The sequence below is a fragment of the Schistocerca serialis genome, chromosome 6, assembly GCF_023864345.2.
Source record: "Schistocerca serialis cubense isolate TAMUIC-IGC-003099 chromosome 6, iqSchSeri2.2, whole genome shotgun sequence".
Classification (NCBI taxonomy): Eukaryota; Metazoa; Arthropoda; class Insecta; order Orthoptera; family Acrididae; genus Schistocerca; species Schistocerca serialis.
In genome coordinates, this window is record NC_064643.1 from 96944077 (window position 1) to 96959985 (window position 15909).

Sequence of the window (15909 nt, forward strand, 5' to 3'; positions counted from 1 at the left end):
AGTGTCATCTGCAAACAGTCTAAGAGGACTGCTCAGATTGTCCCCTATGTCGTTTATGTAGATCAGAAACAGCAGAGAGTATTCTGAACATGGGGACATAAACATTGCACCGTGGGATGGACCTGATCAGCCAAAGCAGCCACATAATTCTTGGCTGTAGTGCGACCTTCCTGGGTAACCCTGGGGCCCACTGAATACCACGATGTGGCTGCCCTCACCATCACCGAACTCCTGCCATATTTCTCTTGGGGCGTACACCCAGCCAGGAGTCGGAAACGGTTGAAACAAGATTTATCCGATCAAACGGTATTCTTCTACTGCTCCATAGCCCAACTTTTATGACTTTGACACCACGTTTTCATGTTAAGAGCTTTCCCAGCACTGATGAATGGTTCTGGAATTCCAACTCGCTCTGCAGTTCCCAGATCCGAGAGCTCCCTTCGCGATGTTTTGGTGCTGACATGGTTCGCAAATCCGATACTCAGGTCTACAGTGACTTATGCAGCCGTTGTCCTCTTATTTCTCTTCACAATCCACTTCAATGACCGTCCGTCACGATCACTCAACAAAGACTTTTGTCCACGTTTTAACTATTCGGTATAAATCTTCGATACGCTGCTTCTTGAAACAACAAACATTTCGGTTACGCAAGAAATAAAAATATGACTACGTTCGAATTCATTTAACTGCGACATAATGGCCTCAGCTACACAGAGCACTGTTCTGACCACGGCGGAAACTTGCAGTGTTGGTTGGTTGAGGCCGAGGATAGGACCAAACAGGGAGGTTATCGGTCCCTTTTGGTTAGGGTAGGATGGCGAAGGAAGTCGGCCGTGCCCTATCACAGGTACCATCCTGGCATTTGCCTGAAGTGATTTAGAGAAATCACGGGAAACCTAAATCAGGATGGCCGGACGCGGGTTTTAACCCTCGTCCTGCCGAATGTGAGTCCAGTGTGCTAGCCACTGCGCCACCTCGCTCGGTGCAGTTTATTGAGGACGTTGCAGAGGGGTCGTTCGAGGTCAAATACAAAAGCGCGTCCTGAGGCTTGGCTAGCATCTGCATAGATGTTCAAGCATGTATTTCTCGCGGTGTTTCCAGATTTTTTCCCAATCTCGGTATTTCATACAAATAACAAGCCTTGTGTCTACCGCATTTGGTTGAAATTGCATCAAACGTTCCTCAGTTATGTTTTTATGTCACCACCATTCACTCCCACTCTCAGCCATTAGGGTGCTAGGGGTGTCTAGCTGTGATAGCAGTTTTTTGCAGATAGCTCTAAGACCCACACAGAACTCGCGGGCTATGTCATGAACCATGGGCCTTGCCCTTCGTGGGGAGGCTTGCGTGCCTCAACGATACAGATAGCCGTACCGTAGGTGCAACCACAACGAAGGAGTATCTGTTGAGAGGCCAAACGACAAACGTGTGGTTTCTGAAGAGGGGCAGCAGCCTTTTCAGTAGTTGCAGGGGCAACAGTCTGGATGATTGACTGATCTGGCCTTGTAGCACTAACCAAAACGGCCTTGCTGTGCTGGTACTGCGAACGGCTGAAAGCAAGGGGGAACTACAGCCGTACTTTTCCCCAAGGGCATGCAGCTTTACTGTATGGTTAAATGATGATGGCGTCCTCTTGGGTAAAATATTACGGAGGTAAAATAGTCCCCCATTCGGATTTCCGGGCGGGGACTACTCAGAAGGACGTTGTTACCAGAAGAAAGACAACTGGCATTCTAAGGGTCGGAGCGTGGAATGTCAGATTCCTTAATCGGGCAGGTAGGATAGAAAATTTAAAATGGGAAATGCATAGGTTAAAGTTAGATATAGTGGGAATTAGTGAAGTTCGGTGGCAGAAGGAACAAGACTTCTGGTCAGGTGAATACAGGGTTATAAATACAAAATCAAATAGGGGTAATGCAGGAGTAGGTTTAATAATGAAGAAAAAAACAGGAATGCAGCTAAGCTACTATAAACAGCATAGTGAACGCATTATTGTGGCCAAGATAGATACGAAACCCACGCCTACCACAGTAGTACAAGTTTATATGCCTACTAGCTCCGCAGATGATGAAGAGATTGATGAAATGTATGATGAGATAAAAGAAATTATTGAGATAGTGAAGGGAGACGAAAATTTAATAGTCATGGGTGACTGGAATTCGATAGTAGGAAAAGGAAGGGAAGGAAACGTAGTAGCTGAATATGGAATGGGGGTGAGGAATGAAAGAGGAAGCCGCCTGGTAGAATTTTGCACAGAGCATAACTTAATCATAGCTAACACTTGGTTCAAGAAGAATAAAGGAAAGTTGTATACATGGAAGAAGCCTGGAAGGTTTCAGATAGATTATATAATGGTAAGACAGATTTAGGAAGCAGGTTTTAAATTGTAAGACATTTCCAGGGGCAGATGTGGACTCTGACCACAATCTATTGGTCATGAACTGTAGATAAAAAGTAAAGAAACTGCAAAAAGGTGGGAATTTAAGGGGATGGGACCTGGATAAACTGACAGAACCAGAGGTTGTAGAGAGTTTCAGGGAGAGCATTAGGAAACGATTGACAAGAATGGGGGAAAGAAATACAGTAGAAGAAGAATGGGTAGCTTTGAGAGATGAAATAGTGAAGGCAGCAGAGGGTCAAGTAGGTAAAAAGGCGACGGCTAATAGAAATCCTCGGTAGCAGAAGAGATACTGAATGTAAATGATGAGAAGAGAAAGTCCAGAAGTGCAGTAAATGAAGCAGGCAAAAAGGAACAAAAACTTCTCAAAAATGAGACAGGAAGTGCAAAATGGCTAAGCAGGGATGGCTAGAGGACAAATGTAAGGATGTAGAGGCTTATCTCACTAGGGGTAAGATAGATACTGCCTACAGGAAAATTAAAGAGACCTTTGGAGAAAAGAGAACCACTTGCATGAATATCAAGAGCTCAGATGGAAACCCAGTTCTAAGCAAAGAGGGGAAAGCAGAAAGGTGGAAGGAGTATATAGAGGGTCTATACAAGAGCGATGTTTTTGAGGGCAATATTATGGAAATGGAAGAGAATGTAAATGAAGATGAAATGGGGGATAAGATACTGCGTGAAGATTTTGACATGGCACTGAAAGACCTGAGTCGTAACAAGGCCCCGGGAGTAGAGAACATTCCATTAGAACTACCGATAGCCTTGGGAGAGCCAGCCCTGACAGAATTCTACCATTTGGTGAATAAGATGTATGAGACAGGCGAAATGGCCTCAGACGTGAAGAAGAGTATAATAACTCCAATCCCAAAGACAGCAGGGATTGACAGATGTGAAATTACCGAACTATCGGTTTAATAAGCCACGGCTGCAAAATACTAAAACGAATTCTTTACAGACGAATGGAAAAACTGATAGGAGCCGACCTCGGGGAAGATCAGTTTGGATTCCATAGAAATGTTGGAACACGTGAGGCAATACTGACCCTACGACTCATCTTAGAAAATAGATTAAGGAAAGGCAAATCTACATTTATAGCATTTGTAGACTTAGAGAAACCTTTTGACAATGTTGACTGGAATACTCTGTTTCAAATTCTGAAGGTGGCAGGGGTAAAATACAGGGAGCGAAAGGCTATTTACAATTTGTACAGAAACCAGATGGCAGTTATAAGAGTCGAGGGGCATGAAAGGGAAGCAGTGGTTGGGAAGGGAGTGAGGCTGGTTTGTAGCCCATCCCTGTTGTTATTCGATATATATATTGAGCAAGCAGTGAAGGAAACAAAAGAAAAATTCGGAGTAGGAATTAAAAACCATGAAGAAGAAATTAAAACTTTGAGGTTCGCTGATGACATTGTAATTCTGTCAGAGACAGCAAAGGAACTGGAAGAGCAGTTGAACGGAATGGACAGTGTCTTGAAAGGAAGATATAATATGAACGTCAACAAAAGCAAAACTAGGATAATGGAATGTAGTCGAATTAAGTCGGATAATGCTGAGGGAATTAGATTAGGTTCAAAATGGTTCAAACGGCTCTGAGCACTACGGGACTTAACATCTATGGTCATCAGTCCCCTAGAACTTAGAACTACTTAAACCTAACTAACCTAAGGACAGCACACAACACCCAGCCATCACGAGGCAGAGAAAATCCCTGACCCCGCCGGGAATCGAACCCGGGAACCCGGGCGTGGGAAGCGAGAACGCTACCGCACGACCACGAGATGCGGGCAATTAGATCAGGAAATAAGGCACTTAAATTAGTATAGGATTTTTGCTATTTGGGGAGCAAAATAACTGATGATGGTCGAAGTAGAGAGGATATAAAACGCAGACTGGCAATGGCAAGGAAAGCGTTTCTGAAGAAGAGAAATTTTTTAACATCAAGTATAGATATAAGTTTCAGGAAGTCGTTTCTGAAAGTATTTGTATGGACTGTAGCTATGTATGGAAGTGAAACGTGGACGATAAATAGTTTAGACAAAGAGAGAATAGAAGCTTTCGAAATGTGGTGCTACAGAAGAATGAGGCTAGATGGGTAGATCACATGACTACTGAGGAGGTATTGAATAGAATTGGGGAGAAGAGAAATTTGTGGCACAACTTGACTAGAAGAAGGGATTGGTTGGTAGAGCATATTCTGAGGCATCAAGGGATCACCAGTTTACTATTGGAGGGCAGCGTGGAGGGTAAAAATCGTAGAGGGAGACCAATAGATGAATTCACTAAACAGATTCAGAAGGATGTAGGTTGCAGTAGGTACCGGGAGATGAAGCAGCTTGCACAGGATAGAGTAGCATGGAGAGCTGCATCAAACCAGTCTCAGGACTGAAGATCACAACAACAACAACATGTCAAACAACTGACGGATCCTGACAGAACATCAGGAAAAAAATGTTCTAATGACCTGCAACAACTTCTCCCTCCCTCTCTCTCTCTCTCTCTCTCTCTCTCTCTCTCTCTAGAGTGCACCATCAGTCTACCATTCAATCGTACATCGTTACAATTCCATCTCAGTCGACCACTCCACCCACTCTACGTCATCCTTTAATGCAGATGCAAGTAAGCTTAGATGCGGGTGGTTCTCGGTCTTCCTGAAAAGCGTCAAATACAGTAGTCAACTCGTGTGTATGACTGTTACCTCAATAGATATACAGTAGAATGCTGCCTCGATGGACAAAAAGTGACTGTTTCCCTGGTTCCCTTTGATTCCATGTCGATGTTTTCCCGGATTCCTCTTACTGTAGCATACTTGTTCCGAAGTACAAATTGTTCTGCGCCAACAAGAAGAGACGCAAGTACTTCCTCAATTCCCCGCATTTCAGTGTATATTCCATCAATCTATACGCATTTTTCGCAATTCTATCGCTTTTATGTCAGTTCTACCCATGTGATCATGACATAAACTCTCATTCTGTGTTCAAAAATTGCTTGTAAATGTAGTGCAGCTGTCAACACACAGCGCAGAAGCCCTCATTGGGAGGCAGAGTACAGCACTGTATCGATTGTATCCAGTCGCCTCCACACCACATATTGCACATTTTCAGAGTATCTGCTCTGTTCTCTGTATGTGTATGTGCATGTGTCATGGATGGCTCCCAGGACCAGGTCCTGGAATACTGTGATAGCAAAGAGAAGAGTCTGTTATGTCATAAGAATTGTACAGATATTTCTATTTCCGGAGCCACACCCGTCAGCAGGGTGTATTTCATATACTTCGCTCATTGTTGAATGTCGTTCAATGGAGACTGTGATCGTAATATTTAATTGCAAGTACAGTGATAAAATACATATATGTGATTGGTTTCCTAGAATGATTCTCTGACTGGGGTGCGTGCCGCGCAGCGCCGGTGGCCTGTGGCTGGAATGATTCATGTTTCTGTCTAACGGTTGGAGCTGTCTGAATGGAGCGACCTGTTGAGAAGCAGGAATGTAGCTGACTTAACTGTGTCCTCCTCTAGACGTCCGAATAGCGAACTAATACTTAGTATGTGTTGGACAGCTTTCGTGATCGCGTGGAAATTTGAGAAGGTTTAATATGGGCGTGTGGTGTAGAAACAAGCCTGTCTTTGTACAGCAGTTCAGAGAGTGACTTTGGCCCACTGAGGGCACTCTAGTCACGCGTTGGAAGCGGATGACTTGTGACCATCGGCTGCAGGAAAATTATCTAGTGCTGCGAGAGTATATACAGTGCAGTCTGTCGCCGTGGTATATGTATGAGTGTCTCGTGGTCGATAGATATATGAATGATGCAAAAGGGGTGATTTTGTATGGCACAGGATACGAATTGTATGTTTACTACATCGACACCATACGTGGTGATATATTGCCAGGTTGGAAATCAGTTTCACGCTCTAATATTCAAGCTCCCATCCTGAGTGGCAGAGCAATGTAATTGTGTCCTATGGTGAATGTGCTTATGCTGTCTGTCTTCGCGATATATGTATGATTGTCTGGTGGTCGATAGCTATATGAATGATACAAAAGGGGTGATTTTGTATGGCACAGGATACAAATTGTTTGTTTACTACATCGACACCATACGTGGTGATATATTGCCAGGTTGGTGATCGGTTTCACGCTCTAATATTCAAGCTCCTGTCCTCAGTGGCAGAGCAGTGTAATTGAGTAAGAGTCTTTCCATATTTGACGATATGTAGGGCACTTTTGCAAGGTCCAACTGTCAGTGCAATATGACAATCTGTACAAAATAGTTTTTTGCTTCTGAAAGTCTCATCTGCAGAAAACAATGGCAGCAGTTTGATGAGTAAATTCAGTGACAAACGGGGTGTCCCATTAGGATTGCTTCAGAGAAAGCAGTTGATGTTATTCTGGAACAGACTTCTATAGTGCATCCAGAGGGGGACTTGCCTGTTATTTACATAGACATGTGACATCAATATAACATTAAGAACCTTTCAGTTGCTATGCAAACCTCTCTTGCCACTGGACCCGCACTGCAGCTATGCGACATCGCGCCACCAATGGTGCCTAGGTGAACACGTATTTCAACATGAATTTCTCAGGTGTCAAGTATGAAACAGATGCTGCCGCCTCATGCTTGCAGCACCTGAACGGACACCTGTGCGTAACTTGGCAGTTGACAGTTGTGTCGTTACTTCGCAGGGCCCGCTGGTGCATCTCCACTCCTGGAAGCAATGTGGGTAGCGTCCTGTGCGGTCCAGTGGTCAGGGAGTGGTGGGCAGTGTGTGCATGTGTTGGAGTTCTCTGACATCAGTATGACACTCGAAGAACTCTAACTAGACACGTATTTCACCTGCTGGCTGCTGTCAGCAAGGGTGGTGGCTCGCAGTGGTGTCGATGCGTGTGAGCATTGGAGCCTCTAATACGTCGTGGTTGATGATAGTTCAAGAGCATTTTTTATGGCAGTGAGTGTTTGTGCACTGCATTATTTTTGGCGGTTTAAGCATTGTGAGCATGTTTGCTTAGCAGTACACAGGCATTTTTTTGGCAATTTACGAGTAGTTTGCAGGTCTGTATGCTGTGTACTGCATTATTTCGGTAATTTACGAGTTGTTTGCGTATCTGTACATCAGTGTACTGCATTATTAACGAGTAGTTTGCAGGTCTGTAAACTGTGTATTGTGACCCCAAGCACATCAGACCGAATGTTTTGTAGCAGTGTAATAAATATACTATGTCAAATCCGTCCCTAAATAAATTGTGCTGAAATAAAGTACACTCCTCCCTCTCTCCAGCATCCCAGAACAGGCTGAGCCCTTTTCCCGCCATTTTACCCATTCAGACCGCCATCTTAGATTATGCCATGGGAGGGACGATGGTGCCCTCTGGTGGCAGTACTGTGTACTAGGTCAGTTGGACTCCGGACATCATAGTGATCACATTGGATGGAGGTACTGCCTCTAATTGTTGAAATAAAGACTGCCTGCAAAATAAAGACTTACGTCCATCCAATCCAGCAGCCAAGCACAGGCTGAGTCCTTTTCCTGCCAATTTGTAGGAAGATGTGGCGGTCGGATGACTTAGGTTAGTGAAGGTAGCCCAATTGACCTGTCTTCCCACCAAAACTTGAACTTCCCACCACAACATCATTGCGACGTTGACATATCTAGTGCCGCCATCTTGAGTAAATTTGGTTACAATGACACATGGGTTGGTGCTCTCTTTGTCCCACTACTAACAGGCATTTACATATTTACAGGCCTAGTCGACTGCAGCCTTATTGTCAGAACTGTCTCAGAATTTTCCTAGAGTAATTTAGGAGAAAAACGGAAAAATCTAAATCAGGGTGCGTGGAAGAAGATGGGAACCTCCATATTCCCGCTGAAACAGTGCTGTCTCATTCGATTTATCCCAAGTGGACAATACCGTTTTACAAATAAGTTATTTATGAGCCGCTTTAAATAAGTAATGCAACATATTTCTTTTGAAGGCCAATTCCGGTTGAAAAAATGCGGATTTTGCTGTCAAAAATCTTGAAATATTCCCGCTTCAGCCCCTATAGTTTCATAAAGTTCCGATAAATGGCCACGCGGGGTACCCGCGCGGTTAGTGGCGCTTTGTCACAATCCGTGTGGCTCCCCTGTCGGAGGTTCGAGTCCTCCCTCGGGCATGGGTGTATATGTGTTGTTCACAGAGTAAGTTAGTTTAAGTTAGATTAAGTAGTGCGTAGGCTTAGGGACCAATGACTTCAGCAGTTTGGTCTCGTAAGACCTTACCACAAATTTCCAAATTTCCGATAAATGGCGGCACCATAAACATTCAAAATGGCGTCGGCAACGGGAGTCCATTCTAAGCAGAGAGCTGTCATTGAGTTTATTTTGGCGGGTAAGTTTTCATAGGCACTTGCGGAATGTGTACGGAGACCTGGCAGTGAGCAAAAGCGTCGCGAGTCGCTGGGCGACGTGTCTGTCTTCATCGCCACACTGTCGCACAAACCTCTCCGATCTGCCGCGTACCGGGCAGCCGGTCACAGCTGTGACTCCTGCAATGTTGAAATGTTCGGACATTCTCAATTGAGGTGATCGATGGATCATAGTCAAACGTCTCGCTGCTCAACTGGAGGTCTATGCTGATTGTGCTGATACACTCATCCACCAATGGGGGTACTCAAAGATGTGTGACTGAGGGGTTGCTCGCCGCCTAACAAGGACTATCTGTGCGGAATTGATTGCGTCTTTCAAGGCTAACCGTGATAATTTTTGTCGAATATCGCTACAGACGATGAAACATTGGTTCACCACTTTGAACCAGGAACAAAACGGAAATCCACAGAGTGGCGCCATACCACCTTTCCACGGAAGTAAAGGTTCAAAGCCTCATCCTCAGCTCGTAACGCAATGGCGACGGTCTTCTGGGGTTCTTTTGCTTAATGTCCTCCCTCATGATGCAACGATGAACTCTGAAGTGTATCCTGCTACCCTTTGTAAATTGAAGAAATGGCTTTTGCATTTTCGTCACCACTAAAATCCAAACGAATTTCTCCTTCACCATGACAACGCAAAGCCTCACAGAAGTCACAAGTGTGCGCACCCGGGAGGAGCTCACAAAACTTCATTGTGCGGTTCTTGCTCGTCCTCCTTACATCCCAGATCTCGCACCAGCCGACTCCAGTCTGTTCAGATCAATAAGTGATGCATTCCGCAGGAAGCAGTACGTGGGTGGGGTTAAGGTTATTGATGCAGCAAGATGTTGGCTCCGACGTTGACGAGTACATTGTTAGGTACCATGCGGGCATAGAGACCCTCCCAGTAAGGCGCCATTAGGCCGTGGCATTGAATGGAGATTGTTGAATAAATGAGTTTTATAGCCAAAAGTGTGGGGAGTAATACGGCGTATAGGGATCCTGAATAAAACCAACCTGCTCTCAGAAAAAAAAATAATGCTGCATTACTTACTGAATGTCCCTATTAGTAATATAAAAGGCCGCTGCTACCTGTTCATTCATTTCTCACCCCAAGCCACTACACATATTGTTTCATAACACTACATACACTATGAGCTGAAATCAGGATCGTTATCCTACTGCAATTTCCCATTTGTAAGCCTGAAAAACTTAGTCAACGTCCTTCTATAAAGAGTGACAGGTTGATTTCAGAAAGAGGATGAGGTGTTTCTATTATAAATTGCATAGGTCTTGGAGGAAGCTTTTTCAGAGAGGAAAAAAGAAAGGAAAAATATAGTGTGAAAATGCTATGTGGAATGATACGTGTTTTATTATCGTTATTATTATTATTTATTTGTGTTACATTTTTCACCAAACCTCTACTTTGTGTTATCTAAGTAATCCATCAAAGTACAGAACATATTTCTTAACAGGCACTTTTTAACTGCCTTTTTAAATAAGTTTGTTTTAGCAACTCCTTTAACCTCCTTCGGCAGTTTATTGTACATTTTTATTCCTTGGTAGAAAACGCTGTTTTGAATTTTATGTTTAATCTTTCTTGATAAATGTAATTTCAGTGGAGATCTTGTTCCGTGGTCATGGAGGGAGCTTTTTGTGTTTTAATTATCAACGTTACTGTTGCTGTGTACAATTTATTGGTAAAACAAAGAGTCAGTAAAAATCCGCAGCGTTTTGAAGAGAGCTTTACAATGGGCTCGTCTGTTGTTTTCGATTATTATTCTTATCTTCATTTCCTGCAGTTTGAACACTGTTTTCACTGATGGAAGAAATCGCAACACGAAGAAGGAGTTGTGCGACATGGTAGGCGTGTTTCTACATCTGAAAGATGATGTCTGTTTCAATTTCATGCCATTCGCATAAGAGTGGCGCTAGTAGCACCATAATGAGCATGCGAATCAGGTTTGATTTAATACACGCTGTAACGGATGTGACGGTTGCCTAGCTTCGACATTGGACGTGGTGAGTTGATTTTAGTCAAGAACGCATTTAAGGCGACTAAGACGCCACTATCAGCACCTCACTGAATTTGAACGAGGTCGTTTAATAGGGCTACAAGAAGCTGGATGTTCCTTCTGCGATATTACTTCAGACTTTGCAGGAATGTGGCCTCTGTTCATGGTAGCTAGCAGCGGTGGTCACGAGAATGTACGGTTCCAAGAAGATTCGGATCCTGACAGCCATGTGACTACTGACAGAGGGGGCCATCGTGTTTGGTATATGGCTCTGACGCATTGTATTGCATCTGCACAGCAATTCTAGCGGGAATTCTGACCACGGTGACAGTTCCGATCCAGACGCCCCGTAGCCTGCATTCCACTGACCCCACACCACCGTCATTTACGACTTCAGTGGTGTCAAGCGAGAGTTCATCGGAGGGCAGCGTGGATGTGTGTTGTGTTTTCTGATAAAAGTTGGTGCCAGTGAGGGCCTTCTGTAGATTAGAAGGAGACCAATTGAGGCCTATAACCAGCCTGTCTGCGTGCCAGACACACTGCACCTACACCAGGCGATATGATCTGTGGTGCGATTTCGTATGACAGCAGAAGCATTTTCATGGTTGTCCCACGCAAAATAGTTCAAATGGCTCTGAGCACTATGGGACTACTTAACCCTAACTAACCTTAGGACATCACACACATCCATGCCCGAGGCAGGACTCGAACCTGCTACCGTAGCGGTCGCGCGGTTCTAGACTGGAGCGCCTAAAACCACTCTGCCACTCCGGCTGACAGTCCAACGCACCCTGACAGCAAATTTGTACGTCAGTCTTGTGATTCGACCTAATGTTACGTGTGAAGATCACTCGAAATTTTACTCTGCCTTTTTTGAATACATATTTCTATATTTCATTCTAAAATCGTTGTCTTGGAATGTCATTTCACAGAAATAGTTACTTTCCCCACCCCATTGTTTATCCTTACCACATGAATTAGGTTGAATATGTAATCAGAAAAAAACTCTAGCTTATTCGCTGCTTGACTGCTGTTTGCTGTTGCGCTTTCGAGAAATCTTCAACAATGTTGTCAAGACGTGAGGTAAGTGGAAAATTTGATTAGGGCCAGGTAACTGTTTTACTTCAGTTGCGCATTTAATACAAAGTCGAGCTGCATTCAGATCTCTTAAGAGTTCAGTTCATATTAGGTTCTGCAAAGTTGGACTAAATTTCAGACAGAAACAAAAATATAGTGCAGAGATTACACGGTTATCATTTGACAGTTGGAGCGACACTAATGAGAAAGCAGTCACATGCGTCGTAACGATAATGTTTGTTCTTAATTATTTTTCTACTTAATTTAAGAAATACTTGTTATGTACTTGCGTTCCATGCATTAGCAAATTACCAAGAAACATAATTATCGGAAAAAATGCGAAAACAACCGACCTTACTAATTCAGTGATATAAGCTACAACTTATTCATGAAGACATATTTTCGAATCTGTTCATAATTGCAGCTTACTCCACTGAAACCTAGAGAATAATACATATTTCACGTATGAGAAGCATGTTTTTCTATAGTTGTCTGTTATTGTTGTTCCGGCGTAACATCAAGTGCCAGCACGTCGGCCTGAACGACACGGCAGAGAAGGCTGTGAGACGACGACAGCCAATAGCACACTGCCTTGGTCAACACCACGACAGGAGTGGCCTCTATAAGAAGAGAATATAAGCGCCGCTCCGCCAAGCCTCTGGCGTACTAGAAGAGCGGCAATATAAGACGAGCTGTGATGTAAATTCTATAGCAGTGACTTATGAACTTGTGTGGTTGCTTGCATGAAAATTGTATATATCGAAAGACATTGATTATTTGCATGTTGCCATCTGCTTGAGACTCAGTTTTGAAGAAACGCAAAGTACTGCCAATTTAACTTATTGTGATAAACTCCATTGTGGAATGTAACAATATTATAAAAAGGAAAGTTGCTACTCACCATATAGCAGAGATGCTGAGTCGCAGATAGGCACAACAAAAAGAGTCTCACAATTAAAGCTTTAGGCCATTAAGGCCTTCGTCATCAATAGAGGACAATGTGTGTCTGTCATGTATTGTTGAGGAAGCCCTTAATGGCCTAAAGCTTCAATTGTGAGAGTCTTTTTGTTGTGCCTATTTGTGTGGAGTGTAGCCATGTATGGAAGCGAAACATGGACGATAAATAGTTTGGACAAGAAGAGAACAGAGACTTTCGAAATGTGGTGCTACAGAAGAAGATTAGATGGATAGATCACATAACTAATGAGGAGGTATTGAATAAAATTGGGGAGAATAGGAGTTTGTAGCAGAACTTGACTAGAAGAAGGGTTAGGTTCGTAGGACATGTTCTGAGGCATCAAGGGATCACAAATTTAGTATTGGAGGGCAGCGTGGAGGGTAAAAATCGTAGAGGGAAACCAAGAGGTGAATACACTAAGCAGATTCAGAAGGATGTAGGTTGCAGTAGGTACTGGGAGATGAAGAAGCTTGCACAGGATAGAGTAACATGGAGAGCTACATCAAACCAGTCTCAGGACTGAAGACCACAACAACAACAACAACATCTGCGACTCAGCATCTCCGCTATATGGTGAGTAACAACTTTCCTTTTCATGATATTGTTACATTCCATCCTGGATTTTCCACTGTTTGAATAAACTCCATTTATAAGATCTGCTTGAATGTTGTCTAGCTAGCCGAGAAAACAGCTTCCTAGGCACCCTATGGTAGATGAGTGGGCAGGATACCACAATTATTATGACAGGCACTTTACTTGGCTCGTAAAAAGTTTGTATAGAGTCTAATGATTCGCCCATTCTTAAAATTGACTTGACTTTCTAATACTCGTATATTTTTATAGATCTAATTATTTCCAATTCAAAAGTGAATGTGCTGAAGACTCTAGCCGTTTGTGGCTCACACGTAGCAACAGTCGAAGAATTGGTTTCTTTTGTGTTGGGGAACAGTTTAATGGTTTTGACGTTTTAACATCGCGTCTGTGTGGTTTTCTCTTCCGCTAAAGGTGTCGTAGCTTATCTGGTACGTTAAATAATGCAAGCATTGGTTTCCATATAAGTTTTCTGCGTTCCATATCCACAGATTTGGTTGGAAGTGAAGCGAACAAAACTTCGCGTTATTGTTTACATATACGTCGTTTTTCTGCAAGTAGTCACGTCTCCTCCTACTCTCAGAATAAAACGATAGTCTTCAGAAAATATGTATATATCACAAGTGAATTTCACGTAAGCTCTTCTGTAATGCGGCAACGGCCTTGCCACAGTGGATACGCCGGTTCCCGTGAGATCACCGAAGTTAAGCGCTGTTGGGCGTGGTCAGGACTTGGATGGGTGACCATCCAAGCCGCCATGCGCTGCTGCCATTTTTCGGGGTGCACTCAGCCTCGTGACTCCAATTGAGGAACTACTCGACCGAATAGTAGCGGCATAGCGGGAGAGCAGTGTGCTGACCCCACGCCCCTCTTATCCGCATTCTCCACTGAGGATGACACGGCGGTCGGAAGGGTACCGGTAGGCCACTCGTGGCCTGAAGACGGAGTGCTTTTTTCTTCTGTAATGTACCGTTTCATACCTCTCAGGGTCCTTAGTCATTTTTTTAGTTATTGTCGATTTTTTGGAACTACATACGTTGGCTCCCTATTGTAAAATCCATGCTACTAATCCTTATATATCCAATACTATTGGCACTGATTCGATACAGTACTCAGAAGTGTAGCTTGCTAGCCGCTTGGTACGCTTTTCTCGCTGTGGACAACAAAAACACGGCGGAGTGTCGCCACTCTACCTAACTAGTGATTTGCCACTGTTGCGTTCGACTGTGGTCTCATTGTTATCGCAACTTAAATGGCTATTGTTTTCGCGTGCAGCTATTGCCACTTCTTAGTTGAGAGCTATCGACAACACTGTCACGTCTCAGAGATGTTACCTTCGACCGACTCTGCTGTAGCAGCTGCAGTGTGCGCTCGGCAGCCAACTTACCGGTGTCGGTGTTGGGGTAGATGTTGACGGCGCCGTCCTGCAGCCACGAGGTGACCATCACGTACTCGGCCACGTAGCTGGGCACCTGGCAGCGCAGCACCGCCGTGTTGCCGCTGATCACGTACTCGTCGTACACCTGCACCTCGTACTTCTGCTTCACCACTGCAACACCCAACACACACGTCCTAAGATGGTTACTTCGTACTCCAAAACCTACTCGAATAGTCATCCACATTAGAGTACAAAACATAAACATAACAAGGATGAATAAAATGGAATCAGGACAGATTGACACCTAGTCCAGGTACGACCGGGCTTCGGGTGTCGAGAGCAAAGGGGGCGCTGATAGATCTCGATCGACGCTGTTAGATAGACTTGGAAAAAAAGGGTGTGCCCAACCATGACTGAAGAGAACTGGCGATTGTGTTGACTAAATCGGAAACTGTTACAGCTGTTTTCCAGGCACCATATGTAACCGGGCTAGCAAATCCGTTTCAGACCTTAACATGTAAACGCCACGGAGAAAAAGGGTTTCTGAAATTCGGTTTCCGTATTTCGGAAGATGGGTTGGGTTGTTTGGGGAAGGAGACCAGACAGCGAGGTCATCGGTCTCATCGGATTAGGGAAGGGTGGGGAAGGAAGTCGGCCGTGTCCTTTCAAAGGAACCATCCCGGCATTTGCCTGGAGCGATTTAGGGAAATCACGGAAAACCTAAATCAGGATGGCCGGACGCGGGATTGAACCGTCGTCCTCCCGAATGCGAGTCCAGTGTCTAACCACTCCGCCACCTCGCTCGGTTTCGGAAGATGCGTCGCATGTAAACGTAGTGTATGAGTGCGTAACAAATCCAGTAACTCAAATACATTTCAGTCATTTTCAAAAGCAACAGTGCTGCCAGCTGTCGGAATTCTTCATTCGACGCCTCTATTATGGGCTCCAATTGTCCTCTTGCGTGGGCGTGGCGAGGTTTGAAAAACAGAGAACAGTGTGGCAACAACATTTGGCGTGACCAATAAATGAAATGTTCTCACCAGAATCCATCTAAGCAGACAGCGAATCGATTGTATACTTACAGAAGAAAAAAATTAATGTTAATTGT

The 15909-nt window shown here is 44.1% G+C and overlaps 1 protein-coding gene and 1 pseudogene across 1 annotated transcript in view; one reads left to right on the top strand and one right to left on the bottom strand.

Annotated features, from left to right (window-relative positions):
* LOC126484659 (Down syndrome cell adhesion molecule-like protein Dscam2) overlaps positions 1-15909 on the bottom strand; it is a 339526-nt gene that overhangs the window by 262486 nt on the left and 61131 nt on the right. Inside the window, exon 3 of the mRNA XM_050108250.1 lies at positions 14811-14972. Coding sequence (XP_049964207.1) covers positions 14811-14972 — 162 coding nt within the window. The remainder of the gene's footprint in view (positions 1-14810; positions 14973-15909) is intronic.
* Positions 14077-14194, top strand: LOC126485297 (5S ribosomal RNA; annotated as a pseudogene).